Source organism: Pavona decussata, unplaced genomic scaffold, assembly GCF_977016875.1.
Source record: "Pavona decussata unplaced genomic scaffold, jaPavDecu1.1 SCAFFOLD_16, whole genome shotgun sequence".
NCBI lineage: Eukaryota > Metazoa > Cnidaria > Anthozoa > Scleractinia > Agariciidae > Pavona > Pavona decussata.
The window spans coordinates 1,028,430-1,048,629 of NW_028145439.1; the positions used below are offsets into that span (position 1 = coordinate 1,028,430).

At 41.0% G+C, this 20,200-nt stretch overlaps 1 protein-coding gene across 1 annotated transcript; it reads right to left on the bottom strand.

Moving 5' to 3' along the window:
* Window positions 1-5,007: 5,007 nt before the first annotated feature.
* LOC146487205 (acid phosphatase type 7-like) lies at window positions 5,008-19,894 on the bottom strand. Its single transcript, XM_085086567.1, has 14 exons — window positions 19,757-19,894; window positions 19,337-19,575; window positions 17,138-17,341; window positions 16,324-16,506; window positions 15,439-15,464; window positions 14,647-14,744; window positions 13,774-13,836; window positions 12,944-13,058; window positions 11,478-11,591; window positions 10,429-10,489; window positions 9,833-9,900; window positions 8,507-8,578; window positions 6,569-6,706; window positions 5,008-5,869 (listed from the first exon to the last, which is right to left on the bottom strand). The coding sequence occupies exons 2-14, from the start codon at window positions 19,446-19,448 to the stop codon at window positions 5,738-5,740; spliced, it is 1,386 nt and encodes a 461-aa protein (XP_084942693.1). The 5' UTR covers window positions 19,449-19,575; window positions 19,757-19,894; the 3' UTR covers window positions 5,008-5,737.
* Window positions 19,895-20,200: the final 306 nt, after the last annotated feature.

Genomic DNA, 20,200 nt, shown 5'->3' on the forward strand with positions numbered 1-20,200 from the left:
TTTTACATGCACAAAATTCATTACCAAAGATTCAATTCTTGATAATTTTGAAAGAATAAACATTTTAAGAAACACATTGAGTTTGTACGAAAAACAACCGGCAATCTGCAGAAAAGGGATAAGAAAATTACTTTTCAGGCTCGAAAGCTCTTCGCGAGCTTTAAGAAACGCACAACTGATCAAACTGTGTTAGTATCCCTCTAAAATATCCCATTTGAAGACCAAAAAATGATCTTGGAGTTTGAAGACGTTTCTTAAAGTTCTTGCCGGGTACTCCCGATACAAGAGTGCCTAGGTTATCTGCATATCATAATTTATTAAAAACATGGGATAATACAGTTTCAGAGTTTTGGTTGGCTTAGCGGCCGTGGTTTATCAGCTATTATTAAAAACTGAATCATTGCATGTATAATGCAATTCCAGGGATTTGATTGGCTTAGCGCGCGTGGTATATGGGCCATTATACCCATGCCCGAGAAATTAGCGACCGTTAAATTGTCTTCTGTTTGTTCTTGCAAAGCGAAATCAGAAAGGCCTAGCAATATTTCTTGATTGTTTTTAATAAAACTATTATTCCAGTCACGCTTGTTGGATATGAGATGACTATAGCCAACTTGGGGCTACGCGCCTCGTTGACTATCCATCCTCTTATATCCAACTTGTGCTCGTGGAATAATTGTTAAATATACGATAAAAGCACTCCATGTGTGTGAGAATAATGAAGAATCCTTGAACCAGCCTAAAGGGCGATTTACACGATACGACTTTGTCGCATGCAACAAGCTTACGACAGGCCTACGACACGAACTGTTTCGTGTAAATCAAACCTACAACTCGCTTAGGACTGTTGTGTACGTCTCAAAAAACGTCGTAGGATTTTAAAACATGTTTCAAAACCCTACGGCAATCGTAGGTATAGACAATGTTGAGTTACGAGAGTTGTGTGCGACTTTTTGCATGACGCGAGCAGCGCGCGCTCTAGAAATCGCATGCGACAGTCGTAAGCAAAAGTTGTACCGTCTAAATCGGCCGTAAGGATGCTAGGGGACGCTATTATGAGTTATTATGGCCTGGTTGCACTTGCTTATAGGTATGATCATGTACGACACAGGCTGAAGCATAAAAGCGCTGATATCCACTTGAAAACCGGCCCAACAGCATAAGCATAAGGATGAAAGATTTTCTTTTAGGAGGAGAAATTGAAAATTTTTCTCAGTGCCCGTCAAAAGTGACGTCCAAATTCTTTCTCGGTGGACACATTTATGGACTTAACGCTACCACAACGAAAAGGTAACAATTTAAAGAAGATAGGAAAAGTTTGAATAAAAGCAACTTGGTCACATAACTTCCACAAAAGGAAAAAAAAAAAGGCACCAAAAAGGTAACGCTGCGTCGCTACAGTTGAATGAATAAAAATAAAAAGTTTACACTTTACGGACATGTAACTTATGAGGGTCTGCATGGGGGTGCTGGATTCTCAGCTATCAGCTAAAAATTAAGCCATTTTTCAGCTATTAGCAAAAATTGTAGTCAAAATCGCCAAAAAACGTAAATACGTGAGAGAATAACTAAAAGGACCGTGTTCTAGCCCCTAAACCGCTGCCTTCTTGTTAACTTTTTTCAGTTAGCCTCTTCAGCTTCCTCCAAAGAAACTCGCAAGAAAAATTTCTTACTTACAGGGCTGCAAGTTGGGGTACGCGGTTCATATGGAAGACGTTGTCGCAGCCGTTTCTTCTGTGCATTCCATTCGTACATCATGTTGTTTCCGGTAGGGCTCCGCAGTTCTTGACCATCTGGTTCTTGCACTTCTCCAGTGTCAGTGATGCTGTTGGGAAGTACGGTGGCATGTTGGAGCTGCAATGGCGGAGGCCTCACATGGCGTCTTTGAAACGTTTTTCCCGATTGGGACAGTTGCTGTGGTCTGGGGGTGTTCGGTCGGCATGGTATTTGAAAAGACTGAGTGTCCAGATGTTTGGCTGGCAAGTTCTTCTTCGTCCAGTCTGGAGTCTTCACGTCACCTTCTTCGCTTCTCTTTCCGACATCGTTACCGGTGTCCACTCTTCCATCATGATTTCCCTTGTTATGCGGGATCATTGGCTGATTTGGGACTTTTACTAGGACACCTGGCTTCTTCATCAGATCAGGCAGGGCTTTGACCATACTATTCGGAATCTTGACTGCTCCATTGGGAGATTTTACCATACCCTTTGGTAACATCACCAGTCCAACTGGGGTGTTTGGGGTAATGCCATATGGAATCTTCAGCTTTCCATTCGGGGTACTCTTGGTAGTCGTCATGGCATCTGGGAGCACCTGCATCACACCATTTGGAGAGTTGGTTATGTTTCTCCGAACAACCATCTTTCCGTTGGGGTCGCGCTTTGTGATCATCGCCATTCCGTTTGGAGATTTTAGGACCTTCCCATCAGGTATTGGCAGCAATCCGTTCTGAAAAGACTGTATTTCAGATCTCGAAATCGGCGAGCTTGGAAAGAAAACATCATCATCGTTGGTGGCTTTTGATTTGATGTTATCTTCCATGTTCTTCGCATCTATAGCTTTGGTAAGGCCATCAGTGCCTGAGTGGAACCGTCGTCTGGTAATACGACCATCCTCGTTGAGGGTGACCGGTCCTTCATGTTCCTCTTTTGCACTGGTACTGCTCCCGGCTGCCAGATGCTCAGCATTTTTGGATGAGCGATAGTTCACCTCCAAGGCCAATCGAGCAGCGCCGGTGGAAAAAGAGCGAGGTCTGTCAATCGCCAGATTGCTTAGCGCGGGGAGTACGATATCTTCCGATCTGGCGTCTGATGATGGCTGCGCTGACAATTGAAACGAAACAACAATTTCGCCAAGTGAGTTTGATCTTGTGACCGGCCTTTTTTCGACACAACGTGGTCTCGCAGTCGAATTTGACGCTTCTTTTGTGTTCAAACTGCTGCATCGTCGTAGGCGTGAATTCCGAGCTGTCCTGCCAACATTTCCCTCTCCAATCTGGTGAAAATGTAAGCGCTGGCCGTTGACATTTGGCAGTACCGAGGGAGATGTCGAAAGGGACTTTCTACTGTTCTCCATTGTTATCACTGCAAATTGGATTGAACTAACAATCACCAGTTAGAAATGAGGTCTATATAGGAGCAAGCCGAAGCAGCTACATTAATTTCATTATAATTTCATATAAGGGTATTACATTTCTGAGGCTTCTTCTTACGCATTTTATGCCAACTGAAAAAAAGAAAAAAGCCGGCCGATAGTTGTAAATATTTGGATAGTTTCCCTGAAAATAAAAATTCTGTTTTTTAGTAATGAGTTGCAGTTCAGACATAACTCCCTTGAGCTAACTTATTCAATACTGATATTTTTTTTATCTCTGAATGAGCAGCCACTAGTTAGTTCTTTCATCCCGATTATGACCATATGACGTCTTAGTTAATTGTTTAATCAGTATACAAATAATTTTTAATCAGGGATCAAACAGTTGACGAATATCGCATAATAGCTACTTTATCTCGATAATGATGAATGATACCATTGCATTTATTTACTATGACTTGATACCGGGACAGATATTCTTTTGGTCGTAAATACCTTCGAACATCGCACAGATGTCCCTGCAATTTCCAAATGTAGGAGGTTGACTTTATTACCCTCACTAATTGTTGTTTGACTTCTGGAAGGAGATCATTAATTAAGGAGTTAATTATGACGTTTTAACAGTACATACATTTTTTTATCGAGGGATGAATAGGTAACCAATAGCGCATAATAGTGTTGGGATCTTGACTATGAAGACTTGATAAGTACCATTGCATTCATGATCATTCGTTATAACTTGATATCGGGACAGATATTCTTTTGGCGGCGGATACCTTCAATTTTCAAAGTACGTGTTGACGTACGTCATCACCTCACTAATTGGTATTTGACGTCAGTAAAAAGATCGTCAATAAGGGGATGAATGGCAAATGAACATTACACAATAGTCCAAGTAACCCACAGTCAAACGTTCACCGCCAGACACGTCCATTTTATTTATCAGTTTAGTTTAGAAAAGTACATAGTGTTTTTGTCAAATCAAGGAAATAAACTTTGAAGGAGGTGAAATTCCTTTCAGTTTGTAAAAGGAATGGTTATCTGTAATCGGGGGCTTATCGTCCAGTTATTACTTGTATTGTTGTTTGTTTCAATGTAGTGCAGTGTTTGTTTTTGTGCCTTGATATTCTCTTCTTTTTTTAATTTGGTTAAAAAGAAAGAAAGAAAAGTACTTGTACTCGTTGTGTAAATTAAAGAGCAAACCATCATCACTGCCAAAACACCTGCCCACTACCTTGGCGGAAAAAATTTAGGTCGCAAAACATTGACGAAGGAAAAGCAGAGCGAGGGGGAGGGGGGGGGGGGGAAATATGTCATCAGCCAAGGCAGAGCAAATAACTTGGCAAAAGAAGCTAAAAAAAACCCCAGAATAATTTAATTAAATAAGCAAACGGGATTACTAGAGAGCTATCCGGTAATGCACTATTCTAAGAGGCTAGTTTCGTGAGTATTTTAGCAGTGAGAATAGCTTTAATTCAACCGTCACCCAATAAGGAAGGAGATTTTCATCGTTAGCTGCAGCGGATGGCGTATCGTCCTACTTCAAGTCGCTGGGATTTGATATATTCAACCGATGAATAACGGAATTTTTAACTTTCATTATTTACCATGTAGGACATTTCTGTGCCATTAACAGCCATAGTTGACCTTCGATGAATTTTCATTACACAGCCTTTCCGCACATAATGTCGCCCGTACATTCAAAACATAGTGGGATTTTTCTTGATGTCAATCAAAAAATCAATGATTATTTTCTCCTATACGAGCGTCGTGATCTTTTCATGGCGTTATCACTAAAAGCCAAACGGTTATCTTCTTTGTGCTGAAAGAGTTAAAAAAATTTCTTCAGCAGAAAAAAAGTAATTGCTGTTTACAGGAATCAAAGACCGTAAGCTAAAAGTCAGACTTAACACATTGAAAATGTTAACAAAACAGTTTATTTGTTTCTTCTAATGAGACTTCCTGGTATTAATCACAAATCAATTGATATTTAATATTGGCCGACATTGCTCCGAGTCTTTGCTGATGGCAAAACTGTCAATATAACGCGGTCTCAAATTCCCTGGAGCGACCAGGGATTCTCTAATTTTTGTGTCTTATATTCGTGCCAAAATGGACGGTTAGGGGGAAAAGGAACGCTTGCAAACTGACTGCATTGTAGTCTGCGAGATTTCTAATTAAACAGATATGCAATAGGCCATTTCCGAGTTCCTGTGAACCTCATTACGAAAGCGAGGCTAAGTACGAAGCTATTCATAGGAATACTATTTTGTTTGCATATAAATGAAAACTATAAAAAAAAAAAAAATTGGTAATCCTCATTTCTGACTTGTAAGGCTGGCCCTTATGGTACCATAGCGATGTACTTAAAATTGTCTATCTACACAATTTGCAACACTGCTAGTATATGCACCCGTAGACTTGGAAATTGAAGGAGATCTGAGAAAAAAAATGCTAGAGTTTATTCCGCTGTGTTGAGTGATGATCGCATTTCAATCAAAATTTACTAACACAACTGCCCAGAAACCGCTAAGGGCCAACTTGACTGAGGGCGATGTTAAGGACGGGCACATTCGCCGATGTATTCTGAGTCCCTATGTGATTGGCCTCATCACTTGGTCATTGTGACGTGGTATATTCGGGGTCACTCCACGGATGTTACATGAAGTTCAGTAACTTTTCCAGCGTCGATAGTGTCTGCTTCACTGTCTGTCTCCCAGGCTTCTGGGCCATGTTTATCTTTTATAATCCATATTTTGTCTATTACATGGTAATCCTGTGTCAAGAAAAAGGTTGTACATTGTGTATTCTTTTAACGAAATGTTATACAACCTTGGACAAACCGGTTGAGACACTTTAAGTACACCTGGCTCCAGTTGTTCAAAGGCCGGATAACTTTATCCTGTGGATAAGTCACTATCCGACAGTTTCAATCTGCCCAAAGATTTCAGTATTTCCTCTTGTACAAGCCAATATGTACACTCTAACCACAGTTAACTTAGGGAGTGTACGAAAACCTTGGACAACGTTTAACGTGAAGTATATTTTAGACCCTGAATAGTGCCTTATCTAGCGGATAAAGTTATCCGGCCTTTGAACAACTGGGGCCTGCAAACTACAGTCAAATTACAGTCAAAATGGAGGATTCCACTTTGATTTTAGTTTGCTTTGCAAATTTGGTTATGGCCAACGGTCGGCATGCGTCGCACTTTTGACCGAAGACCGCCGTTCACTGTAATTCTAATAAACAACTACATAAAAGCAGAGTTGACAAGAACACTCGCGGGGGCACATGAAAGTTGACGAGAACGCACGAGAGTGCGCACGAGAGGACACGAGAGCACACGAGAGTTGACGAGAATTCACCGAGAGTCACAAAATACTAAACTATTTGAACAACTCTCATCTCCGTTTGTGATTTGTTGTTCTCGTTTCAGATTACGTGTTTAAATGATTTGAGACATGTACCGCTGACCTGATCAATGCTGACTTGTTCAAGGTACAGGTGACTTCTGTTAAAGACCTGTACTCTAGTGTACCCATAATCCAATGTGCGAAACGCGGTCCAGGAACCGTAATCTCGCTTAAATTTGTCATGGCAGTACTTGCAGCCCTGGGAAACAATCATAGAAACAATCGATGTCTTTAGTGATGGCAAAAAAATACATATTTCAGAGAAAAAATTAAGAGACCAGGGTCGAAGACTGTCGTCAAGGAAGTGAGTGTAAAGATATACGACAAAACGAAAGGTCGCTTACAACTTGGAGGAGTTATGCCACTACGTTGTGAGACAAACGAATATTAAATCTATTATTGATCATGGTACGTTCGCCCTTTAACCCTTTAAATCCTAGGTGTGTGGTATTTTTTTCAATGACTTTTTGGCAATAAATAGTCTGAGCCACTTAATTTCTCCATAAATGGAGATGAAATAAAAATATCTGCGGTCTTAAGAAACTGTGGGCTCAGGCTAAATTGTCACGTGATGCAAGTGACGGTTGTTGTTTGTTTCGAGCGAGTGCACGAGCACGAATCTGGTAAAATCATCGCTTTATAAGTGTTTTTCGAGCCATTTTCCTCTGCAGAAACCCCCATTCTGGCATCATCAAGCTGGAATGTGGGTAGAGGCAATCCTCTGAAAGAAAACAGAGGTGAGAGGTGATTTCATGCTGACTGAGTCGCCAAACATGCTGTGTAGCAGACATGGAGGCCCACGAGTGAAGTTGCCTCTCTGGCCGTTTTGTGGATGGATTCCAGGACCTGCCAAGGCTATTTGGGCGAGTTTGGAGTAGTAAAATATTCAATGGATTCGAAATTTTGCTGGTGGTACTGGGTGGCTCGACACTATGAAATGGAAAGAGCAGGAGTTCTACGCTCGCGCTATGGCTGAATTACCCAGAATTCTCTTCGGGCGTAAACGAGGCAACGTGAGATACGCAAGACTGGGTCTGATAAAATGGCTGAAGTATAGCCCTCGGAAAGCGTTGAGAGGAAAACTTCCAGTCAGATACCAAGGTCTGACCTTGAGGTTTGCTGTAAATATAGACTTTTCAATTTTGAACAAATTATTTGGATTAAAATTGACGATAAATAAGTGTAATTTTTGATGTTATTATTTGGCCGAACAATTGGCATTTAGGACTTTGTTGCCAAACGAACGGTGATATGCAGCGAAAATCGGGAGGCGTAGTCGATTTGCTGGGTTTGATGATGGAAATATACATCAGCTGGTGTCATTCACACATTATCATGACGTTGTAGCTTAAGTTAAACAAGAAGCAATTCATAGAAGCCAGAACGGTGTTTTCGACGCATATATGCGTTGTTAGTATGCGAAGGGTTAATACAGTTGCAATACTCCTAATAAGGTATCCTCTTTAGTCCTGTTTCTGTAGCATGAAGTGGTGGAGTAATAAAACTCCTCCTCTGGATATGATTATTGCAGTGCCACTTACCACTCCCCTCCCCCCCCCCCCCCCCCCCCATATCCGTCCCTTTCTAATCGTGTTTGATTTTTTCCGTTTCTTTCTTGAACGAAGAGAATGGTTTTTAAGATTCTTATAAACAGAGTATATGTGTAAGGTGTCTCCTTGCTCTATCCCCCTCTCCCCCCCCCCCCCCCCCCCAATCTCCACTCCCCTGTGGGAGAGAAACCGTCTGGCAGTTCACTATTTTAGTTTACTTTCCGAAATCAAAACACTATCCTATCGCGGCTGTAATGAGAGTAAGGATAAAATTAACCAGCTTATGATAGGAAGTTACGTGGTAGTTTTATCTGGAACATGGGTGCGCTAAATATTCCCTCGAGGACCTTCTATTAATGAAAGGAACGCGCCTTTTTAGCTCATTACATTGCAATTAGAAAACATCCAATCGTTTCACATTAAACCAAATTTTAAAAATTACTTCTTACCGCTGATCCAGTTGTTATGTGGACTGGAGCTTTTGGGTTAGTGTAAGGGTTTTCTTCTGATCCGCTATAAATCTATAATATAAAATAAATGAAAAAAATCCTTAATTCTTACATTCTTATACACCCTGATACCCTGATTACCAGGGGTTTCCTCGCGCACTTTTGCGACTCAATCAGTCTTCGAAATCGAGTGCCTCTGTGGAGCAGTCGATCGTTAACTTGTTGCTTTGGTCATGAGCGAGAGAGTGACGCCTCTGATACGGAATCACTGACCTGAGGAGCAGGAAAAAGGAATGAACACTTCGCCCTGGATGTAATGGGCGTTGTTAAAACTCTCGCTTTCTATTTCAGGCTTCGAAACTTTGTTATTGTAAAAATGGATAAGGGAGTTAGTTTTTAAGGAACTGTGGTGCTGCGTCGATGGGGCGTGGAAACAAATGTTTGGTTTTACCAACAGAGTTGATAAGGTAATTTGACCGCCGTAAAGAGATTCGAGTGCTGGCGTTTCGAGCGATAGCCCTTCGTCAGTTCAAATGGTTACTGTACATTGTCTTGTATCTTTCTTGTTATAATAGATGCGGGATTTAGACATTGTTCAAGCTGTTTTCAGTTGGTCATTAGGAAACTGAATAAATGTGACACTGTGCAGTTAGGCACGCAACTAAATAAGCTTCGAAAAGAAAACGTGACAAAACCTTCAGGCTTGAACGATGGCCTCCGAGATGCCGGTGCAGTGCTGTACCAACTGAGCTATCAAGCCATATGGGAGGTGGCTCATGGGTTCGAGTCCCGTTCTTGCCTGACGTTTTTCAGGCTTTCTTTTCGCAGCTGTTTAAGGGGCTGTTTATATAGAGGGAGGAAGATCCTAGCACTAGGAAGATCCTAGAAGGCGGCTCATCCTAGCGCTATATGTTTTCTGTGTTCAGTTTACATCCAAAAGGTTGTGACTTGACCCTAGTGCTAGGATCTTCTTAGCTGAGAGATAGGAAGATCTTAGCACCATGTAAACTACCTTCGGTCGGAAGATCTTAGTACTAGAAACAAAAAAAAAACCAAACAAACATGGCGGCAGTAGGGCGTTCAGCTGCTAAATGCCGACAATTTTCCTTCTTTTCCTTCCCCACCTGGTAACCACTCCGACCAAAATATCTGTAACCCAAACGAAAAGTTGTTTTGCCTTATAGGATCTTCCTTCGTCCATGTAAACAGTCCATAAGTTGTATATATAACTCTGATGGTCTCTCATTATCTTTCATTGGCAAATTCGAGTATATGTATTTCATATATACCACTTTCATTCAGAAATTGTTGTCAGCTTGATTGTACCTTGTGGTTATATACAGGAAAGAGTCGCTCATACGAATGCTCATGAGCCCAAAATTCTACGTCCACTCCTGGAATAGAAACATATGTGCATAAGATTACTGTTACCAACCTACAGTCCAGGCCCCGGCTGTTCAATGAGTGGATAACTCTATCCAGCGGATAAAATGTGCTCCAACCAATACATTTTATCCGCTGGATAGAGTTATCCTCTCTTTGAACAACCGGGGCCTGGCCAATATTTTCTGGGACAAGCAAAAAATAGCGTTTGCAGTGTACATTTGTGTTCTGGACATCTACAACCAGTCGCCATAAGCTTGGTGGCGCTGACATAACGAATTTTTGGAAGCCATCCCCTCCCCAAATCAAGTTTGATAGCCATTGAAATCCATTCCCGACCCAGTTCATCTTTGGTAAGAAACCTTTTTTAGTACATTGGAGTTGTAACTTTTCCTTCCCTTCCTCCCTCACCTCCAGCCTCTTCTTCCCATTCCCTTCCCTCTCCTCCCCACAAGTAAAATTCTAATGCCATTGCCCAGACTTAGGCTAAAAGGAAAACACATTGAGAGAAGAAAAACACAGGTGCAATTTATCCTTACCATGCTTGTAGAAAAGTTCTTCTAAAGGAAATAATTTCTCAGACGATAATCCTGTTCTTATCTGTAGAGTGAACAAAATTAAGGTTAGTAAGAAATTAATTTTGAACAGTTTGATAGTTTTTCATGGCATCTTCCTTCCAAAAATGCGTGTATGTCCCACTGTTTTTGCTGACCATCAGAACCAATAACAATAGGAACGCATGACTACTATAATTCCTTGAGCCAACTCTTTCCCCCCCAAAAAAAGATATATATTAGGAAGTGCTTTTCCAATGAAAAGATATGTGGAATGCCAATTTCGTACCCAGAGTCCTCAGGCTTTTGGTCAGCGGGTGGGCGCCAGGAGAGACTCTGAGAATTCGAAAAAAAAAATTTTTTTTTGATTGGCTACCCCGTAACAGTTTGCATTGTTTTACCGCAGAAATCCTGCGATATAAAGTCGCTGCACGTGATGTATTATCGCCCATTTGATAGGTCAATGGTCTTAAGAATTAGTAATGAGTTTTTTTTAATATTATAGAGAGAGAAAGAGAAAAGAGAAAGGGATCGTCACGCCTTCGCTTAGCTCTAACTTTTGCAGCATAAAGAAACTTTCTAGTCACTACTTCCCCTTCCCTCTGCATGCGATTATGGAGGTCTTTGGAGGGGTTACCCATGGCATTTTGTCCTTAGTACCAATTTACATACAAAATACTGACGGCAGACTGATCCCAACGGCGGAGGTGACGAGCTTGATAGAGGGTTTGTCGCTGTGCAATTGCAGATTTTATTGTATCTATTACCAAGGTTTATGCTCGAGTTAAGAGAGTGGTGTGTAGTTTCTTCTCTTAAGAAACATCAAGAGGGTAAAGACCACCGGACTCGCACCACCAACCATTAGATGGAAAGTTCGAAACGTGAACCGAGGCAAGAAAAGAGACGTAATCATAATTCAAATATGAAACCTCAGGGTCCCAGGGTCTAACCATCGGGAAGAGGAGATGCCCTGGGAACGAGCTTGTCAAACATGCTGATCGTGTTATAATTTGGTGCAAAATCAGTTGACTTACTGCATTCTCGTGATTCTGGCAACCATCCCCCACAGCGTTGGAGCAGTACATGGGCCTGTGTCCCATTGTTATTATCCACGGACGCTTGGCGCGATTTTCTGGACGACTGGCTTCCTGAATGTTTACAGTGATTTTACAGAAAAAGAAGAAAGCAAATAATAGGTTTAACTATTTTACTCCTAAAGACAAAGACAGCCAGCGTGATTTAGTATAGATAAACTGGGTTTTTTGTGAGACCGAATCGAGTGTATATAAAGAAAACATGAAAAGGAAAAGAACGGTTGGTTTTGTTTCGCCACAATTACACATATCAACAAGCAATGATAATAATACAGAATTGCTTTCTTTTTGCTCTTAAAAGTTGTTAATATTACCTCTTTCCCCGTCTTCCTCTCCTTTTTACTGTAGCTTTTGTACAATATATTATTTTTTGTAAGCCATGTGACTATTGTTTATTGTATCTGTAGTTTTAAGTTTATGCCTGTACCTTTTCTATAACATTTTTTGTAACCAATGTAATTAGTATATCGTCCTTCCTTGTAATTAGCTTGTATTGTAAATTTTGCCTCTTGTCACTATGTACTGTCATATCCTAAGCTAGGAGGAGCCTGGGGCCCGTTTCTCGAAAATCTCGGTAACTTACCGGGCCCAATAAGTCCAAAGACACTTATCAGGGGCCCGTTTCTCGAACGTCACGATAATTAACGGGCCCGGAATGCTGTTGTCGTTTACATTCAAGGTCGAGGTTTCAAAAGTTGTGCAGATAATATGATAAAACTATCAGTTAACAAAACAAAATGGACTGGTTTGTTAGCTAGGATCCGCGTTTTTATTCTTTAGATTTTGATTTGAATATTTGATGTCGGGCCGAAAAGTTAGCAGGACTTTCGAGAAACGGGCCCCTGGACCTTATAAGTCCCCAGCTTCAAATTCAGGCTTCCCCGTCACCAAACCTACTTTGTATGCGTGGTGTGTAACATTTAGCTGTGTGTAACGAAACAAATAAATATATTCATTCTATAATAAAAATCTATGTTTAGTGAAGTGGGAAGCCTAAACTAGTAGCCTCGATCTGATGACGTCCAGGCTTCCCCCTAAACCCCTAGAATATAACATGACAATATAGCTTTGTGTGGGTAGAAATTGCTAAATTAAAGCATAGACTAAATACAAAGTTATTTGTTTTAGATCCACGGATAGGACAGTAGAAATTTGAGGGAGTGCACCAGCAGTATAGGCTTGGTATAGACAAGAAAATGGACTCGATAACGGAACAACAAAAAACGTACACTTGGTGCATGAAACATCACACAAACTTTGTGGGTGACCGTCGAGAAAATGGTTATGCGTGACATCAATGATTCAGGTCCGCAGGTGAGAGTTTCAAGCAGAAATTCGTGCGATTTGGCAAAAAATATGCTCACACTCGAAAGGCCCAACTCATCACAGAGTATCTATTTTTTTACCTCTAAATCCTTTTGGAGCCATTTGTATTGTTGAATGAGAGGTTCGATGCCGTATTTCAAGTAGTAGTAAAGCTCTGTACTGAAGCTTATGATGTGAACAGGTCCAATGTTCCAACTGAATAAAAAGAAAAAAACGTTCACGTGGAGTATCATCATCATCATCATCATCATCATCATCATCATCATCATCATCATCATCATCACCATCATCATCATCGTCGACATCAACATCATTGCCTTTATTTCCATTCCATGTTTAGGAAAGTCACGTGTCTTGGCGTCTTCGTTTAGCAAAAAGCAATATTAAATACACAAGTAAAAAGTAAACGTGCATGAAACCAGGACAGCTATGACAGATATGCACCGTGCGGACGCTATGTAGACTGGAATTCGTAAACTGTTTTCATTCTTCTGCTACAAGGGCAAGGGCAAGTGTCATAGGGTTTTTGACCTCTTTTGTTAAAAATGGTGAAATAAGACCTTCACTTACCTAAAAAATAATTCTAGAACGATGAAACGAAAGAAATCAACTTAATTCTTGAAAGGGACAACTCGTGATCTGTTCTAGCACATTTTGGAAACAAAAATGCGAGATCGAACTTGAACAACGTTAGCCAAACATTTTTCAAGGTTAAATCCATTCCGACCTACTCTGCCTCTGGCCAGAGGCACTAATTGACAGTTTTATTGCACTGGGGTCATAAGATATAACAAAACTAGACAACGTTGTTTGGTTTCTGTTGACAGACAAACATTTTGGGTTTGAAATGAAATGAAGTTCGCGTTATACTTCCCCCTTTAAACAGCCGTTGTAATGAAAAAAAACGTACCTGTAATATACTCCTTTGGTTTTACCAGGCATGCTGAAGCGCTCTTTGTAGTTTGAAAAATTGCTGAAAGTAAAGCAAACAGCGTAGTATACAACAACCTACAATGGGTGATCAGCCTCTAAGTTCTCAATACATCAAGGTATAATAACACATTTATTCAATAGGTGAATAATAATAATAGGTGAATAATAATCCAGTGTCGACACGCAATGATAATCCAGTGTCGACACGCAACCCCATATGTACTGCGGGGGAAAGATATATGGGGTTATTATCCACTCTGAGCAGCGAGGCTCGAGCTCAGCCGGTTTACTAGAATCATTCTTGACTCGCGGTCCTACGTAAGCTTTTTGCCAAACGTGAACGTTTTTAATTGTTCACTTAATTGTATTTATTCTTGAAGTGAAACTGCGACTCTTAGAATCGGTAGTACCGATCAGTAGAAAGGCTGTAAACGCGTCAAAGGCACTTGAAATTAAGTTTTACTTTCCAGCAACAAAAGAACTTGTTGTTAATGATGTTGTTGTAGTAATAGTTGTTGTTACACTGAGATAAGGTTCTGATTCGTTTAACACCACACGTGAATTTTTCGACATCCTCTCTTACGACGACGACAACGGCAACGAGAACGTCAAAAAGGTAATAGTACTCTGCACGTGCATTCCACTTTTTTTTGCACACATTTCTTTGCCGTCACTGCACGACTAGGAAGTAAACTGATTTCCTGATTGTCATATCACTACACGTTTTGGACGAGAACTTCCTTTAGGCGACCAATGAACCACTGCTCGCAGGGTATGAATGACTCGGAAATCGGAAAGGTAAAAAACAAAAGACTGCGATTTTCAACTGTGATAACCAGGATGGTCTTACCAGGCTTGTTCATGGTTCCCAGGGCACGTCATGTAAGGTACGTAAGCGGCCATGGGCTCAATCTGATTCATGAACCTGTCTCCAACTCTTGAATCATCCTGCAAGACAGGCAAAACATTACAAAAGAACTGTCATTATTTACAATATGAATCTCTATCGTTTGTTACTGAAGTAAAGTTCCGGAAGTATCAAAAACCACCAATAAAGCTTCCCTGAAAGACAGACGATAAATTTGGATTTTAAATTGAATTAAATTACCCAATAGCTCTTTAGGATGTTAAAGAACCTACTCACTGTTCGCAAATTAAGAGTAGGGGACGTAGTTCTCGGTGTTGTGGTCTGGTCTTTGTGTGTATATTCTCATGGTTGGGTGGGTAAAATACTCGGAGATGTTAGCTGCATCCAGGGTAAGATATATACGATATATGATATGATATGTGACCCAGTGCGGATACCAAACCAAACCACCAAAAGTAGCAACCCGAAACGAAGATTTGAATAGGCCATTTCCAAGTTATTGTGGGCCTCATTATGAAAAGCAAGGCTAAGTGCAAAGCTTTTCATATGAAGATTAGTTTTGTTTGCGTATGAATGAGAACTAATTTTCATAATAAAAACTTTGCACTTAGCTTCGCTTTCATAATTAGCTTCAAAGGAACTCGGAAATGGCTATTGACATTTTGTCACAATGTCAGTGAAACTGAAGGCAGCGTAGCTTTACAGAAGCGTTGTTTTGTTGGACGCTGTAAGAGAAAGAGGTAGTTTAGGAGTGCAGCTAGTTGTTTGACTTACCGATTCCATGTTATAAGCAAAGTCACCTAAGAAGAAGAGTTGAGATGATAGTGAGCCGCTTAGTAAAAAATGTTTTTTTATGCAACGTGGTACTAGATTTTGAGCGTTTATCACGATGGAAAACAAATTGTGTTACAACGCCTCCATCATGGTTGTAACTTTTAGATTTTGTTATGTTACCATCTTTTTTAAGATTTAACCTTTAACAGACGGTCCATAGTAGGAAATAAGGTAGCATTTTAAAAGTGCTTGGGTTATTACATCATCCAAGATGGCGGCAGTTTGAAAATTTTTCACCTTTAACTTAGAGTGGCTCTTTATTCACAGAAAGCTCAGACATTAAACATTTCATATACCAAGCGTCTAGATGTAACTCATACGCTTCGTATGCCTTTTAGAGTTTTCCATTGACAAAATGTTGGATTTTTGTGATACAAGACATCTTTTCCAAGGTATTCAACGAATTGCTAGCCAGACTTCATTCTACCTATGATCATTGATCTCACATGAATATAGCTTTTAAAATTCAGGGTGCCAAAAAGTTTCTCCTTTTGTGAAAATCGCATGAAAACAAACTAACGAAATCAAGGCAGAAAGCGTGGGCAATTTTTGTCCCAACAAGCCAGACATTGACAATTTGGCGTCACTGGCGTGTAATGGGCGGGCCGATCTCGATTCGAAATATTCGATACCATGGATACCCAAAAACGTATCGATACTCGACGGCGGTATTGGTTGCCTCAGTCGAGGCGTCGCTTCAGTCTTCTCTTAAATTCAAACGTCTATGTTCTAATACAGTCTGTCCACGTCTTCAATGTTGGGTGTATGATATGTTCTAGACCTGTTTTATGGATTTGTGTTAAATAACGTTTTAACGTTCCTTACCGACATGCAAGATGGAATCATACCGGCCTCCTTGAACCTCTCTTTGTAACTTGGAGAGAGACTGGGCGTTATCAACTCCTAGATCTCCATATATGGCAAATCTTGGTGCCCAGTCCGTGCCGTTTCTTGTCGCATTAAAATTATACAAGGCACTCCATCCATCTGCACTACCAACACGATAATCTAGAGAACAAACGGCAGCCAGTTTTTATTCAAGTCTAATGTTGAGACCCTGGAACAGTAAAAGGCTGCTTCACTCTGAGCACTGCAGTTCACACAAGGTATATATACATCTTATACCACATTGACACTAATTATCTCTTCTACCTAGCTTTTTGCGAAGAAAGTGTGTTGAGGAAAGACATAGAACACGATTGTTTGTCACGTTTTTGTCAAACGACTAAGCTGGGATTTAATAGGTGGCAATGTCTCTTGTTATGAAAGTAAAAACAAGTTTCTATGCTCGATCGGCTATGCTGACAAGGTCTAACAAGGTCGAGGCAGCTGTCTTCAGCTGCTAATGCCACTAAACAAGCAGACTCAATTTTCCTTTTTAAGGTAGATCTCGGGGTACTACCCACTACCAACGTGGCTTCAGTGCACATTCCAGTGGCAAAAAGCTACCAGAGCACGAATGTGCAGTACTTGTGTCTTTGTCATGCTTAGCCACATCCCATAAGTGTTACACTTTATCACCACCTCTATTAAACGATGGCTAAAAATGATGACTGTTACACCCCTAAGTGATAAATGTCAGTTCAATGGGGGCCATTCTAGTAAGGTCTACTTAACGAAATAAATCCCACTATCATACCGTATCCGCGACCAGGTACCAGCCCTTCTAACTTGACCCGATGAATGTAAATTATCCGCTTTTTCCAACTGCAGGTTTGGTATTCCGTACTTGAGCCATAAGCTCTTTTGTTCAGCGGTGGTTTATACCTCTCCCCATACTCCACCACGCTCTTAACAGCCTCGGCCATAGTTGTCCACGTGACCATCATCTCAGTGGGGTCACCTGAAAGGTTTACAATACAAGCAACACTCTGAGGCAAGCTAATCACAACCGACGTAGTGTATGTTTCTTTCAAAGGTACTTCACAGGACAAGCTCTCGGAGGGAGAGGGGAGGGGAGGGAAGAAGGAGTTCCTTCCCCCCCTCCCCTCTCCCCCTCCGAGAGCTTGCTTGCTGGCTAGCCAAATTGGATTCATGGTGTTCAGGTTTTCACTTAATAAAGTTGTGCATAAGTCATCATTAATTATAGTCCACATACTAACTTATGCCTGCTATTTTTTTTCTGTCGAAGGCTTATCCTTAGCTTATGGTATGAGAAAGGGGTCCAATTTTGTGTTTTATGTATGTTAAAGGTGTACCATTTCGGTAGAAGTTTGTATATGAAAAGTTAAGAGGTTCATAGTTGCGGGGGGGGGGGGGGGGGAGAACTTCCCGGGCCGTATGAAAACTCTATTAAGTACCCTCCCCACCCCTCCTGCTTTCGGAAGATTGCTGTGCGTGAACCAAGCTTTCTATTTATTAAACAACCAATCTAGTCCCTAGAGCCTTCGTTACCCTTGTCCCGCCGTGCTGAGTACTAGAATGGCAGCCATTGGGGACGAGACAATTTCGTACCCAGAGTCCTCAGGCTCTTTGGCCAGCGGTTGGTCGCCAGGAGAGACTCTGGGGAATTCGAAAAAAATATTTTTTTGATTGGCTGCCTCGTAACAGCTTGCATTGTTTTTACCGCAGAAATCCTGTGGTAATAAAATTCCAGTTCCCCAGAGTCTCTCCCGGCGACCAACCGCTGGCACTTGCCAAAGAGCCTGAGGCCTCTGGGGACAAGATTGGAGACAAGACTGTTAAACAACTTTATTTTCTTGTTCAAAGTGGACTACTTACTGGGCATGACTGCTCTTAGAGGTTTACGGGACATATGTCTACAATACACCTTGTAGTGAAACGCCAGAGGTTCTTGCAGCATGTTGCCACTGCTAAGTTAAAGGAACCTCCACTCCGACGACAAATGGATGGTAAATTGTTGGAAATAGTGTCTAAACTCTAAATTTTAGCTTAAAGAGAAGAAATAACATTCACTTGTGCTAAAAATTAGAAATGATTGTCGCCTATTTTCGCTTTAAAATTTCCCGGGCGCCGCCATTTTGAATTTTATAACGTCGTACGGATGCCGCTACAGACCTATCTCACTCGGCGGCCATGTTAAGTCTCAGGAGAATAAAAAGCTTTGTTTATGTATGGCTAGCCTGGCACTGAATTCGCGTGTGGGCGAGGCTAGCCGTGCAAAAACAAAGCGTTTTGTTCTCCTGAGACTCAACATGGCCGCCGAGTGAGAAAGGTCTATTGTTAGGAAGAAAAAGTTCTTTTGGGCGAGACAATATTACCGTATTACGTCTGGAAATCCAAGATGGCGGCGCCCGGGAAATTTAAAAGGAAAATAGGTGATAATCAAATCCTGTTTTGTCCGACACAAAAATCTTATTTCCTTGTTTTTCAACGAAATTTGAAATGAGATTGTATTTTCAACAATTTAACGTTAATTTATTTCAAGAGTGGAGGTTTCCTTTAAAAATGCATTATTTTTTGTAAAATGTCAAGACACCAATTAACCGTTGAACTGACTTCTTGGTCTACAGACAGCTAAAACTTCGTTGCGCTGGTTTTAAAGTTCAAATTTAAATGAAACGCATTCATTTTCTCATGAAAGAAAATCTAAGCTGAATGAACTCTGCCCATCCTAAAGTTACATTCGAGCGTTTATTATAATATGCACGTCCGCCATCTTGCCACCGACAGGTTCATATTGTTAATGAATTAGCAAAAGAGCGATAAATGCACTGAATCAGAATTATTATTGTAAATTTATCACCTACTACTTGATCTTGGAGGCGAATCGTTTAAACGTTTTGTTCTTCAGCACTCAAGCGTAATTTCAACCCTACATGATCAACAGAGAACCCACCGAAGTCAAACATCAAAACACAAAATTCACTGAACCAACCTGTGCTCGAGATGTGAATTTGTTCTGGCTGAGGAGTCCCGCTTCCGTGCGTCCAGCGCCGGGCAAATACCACCATCAAAACCCCAAACACACTCGCAAAACGGCCAGCCATATTCTAGCTTCATTTCTCTGTAGCCCGGCTACTCATTTTCAACTGAACCGGCTGTTTGGGTTTAGTTGTGAAGTACCTGTCTTTGCTCTCCAGTTCAATACAAGTACCCTAAAGCGGACTGTGGTCTCTAAACAGGTGGTCAAATTGACTGAGCACGCAAAGTTTATATTAAAAAGAAAAACATATTTAATCCGGCGGCAACACATTTACTAAAAAGATGGGCTACTCACGTCGTGGACCTTAATAGGTAACATCACAAATCCAACATAAACATGTAAATCGAAAAACTCAACGGATAAGGGACTTACCGGCACACTGTGTTGACCTCAGGATAACCAAGTTACAAATCCAGGTACGTAGCGATCACTGAGGAAGTTCTTAACTCCGGTACACGCTCCCAAAACAATATACGCTGCATCCAAATCACTGCGTGTGTAGTAGTCAATACATCTTATAGATAAACTACACGTTTAATACTGCCCAGTCTCGATCAAGGTGACAAGCTGTAATTTTACTAGGTTTATTCTTATGTAATGTAATTACGCAATTCTCTTCATGCGCGACGTTTTTATAATAAAATGCTCTTATTATTACTAGATTCGTCGCACCCTCGTGCAATTTACTCTTAGAGTCGTACAAGTTGAGTGACACCTGTAAATAATTTTCTCCGGGCCAACGATTCTGCCTAGGACATGCCCAGTCGCATGCAATTTTGTCCGGAAGCCTTCATCCGGCAAAGAATACAGCCTTTA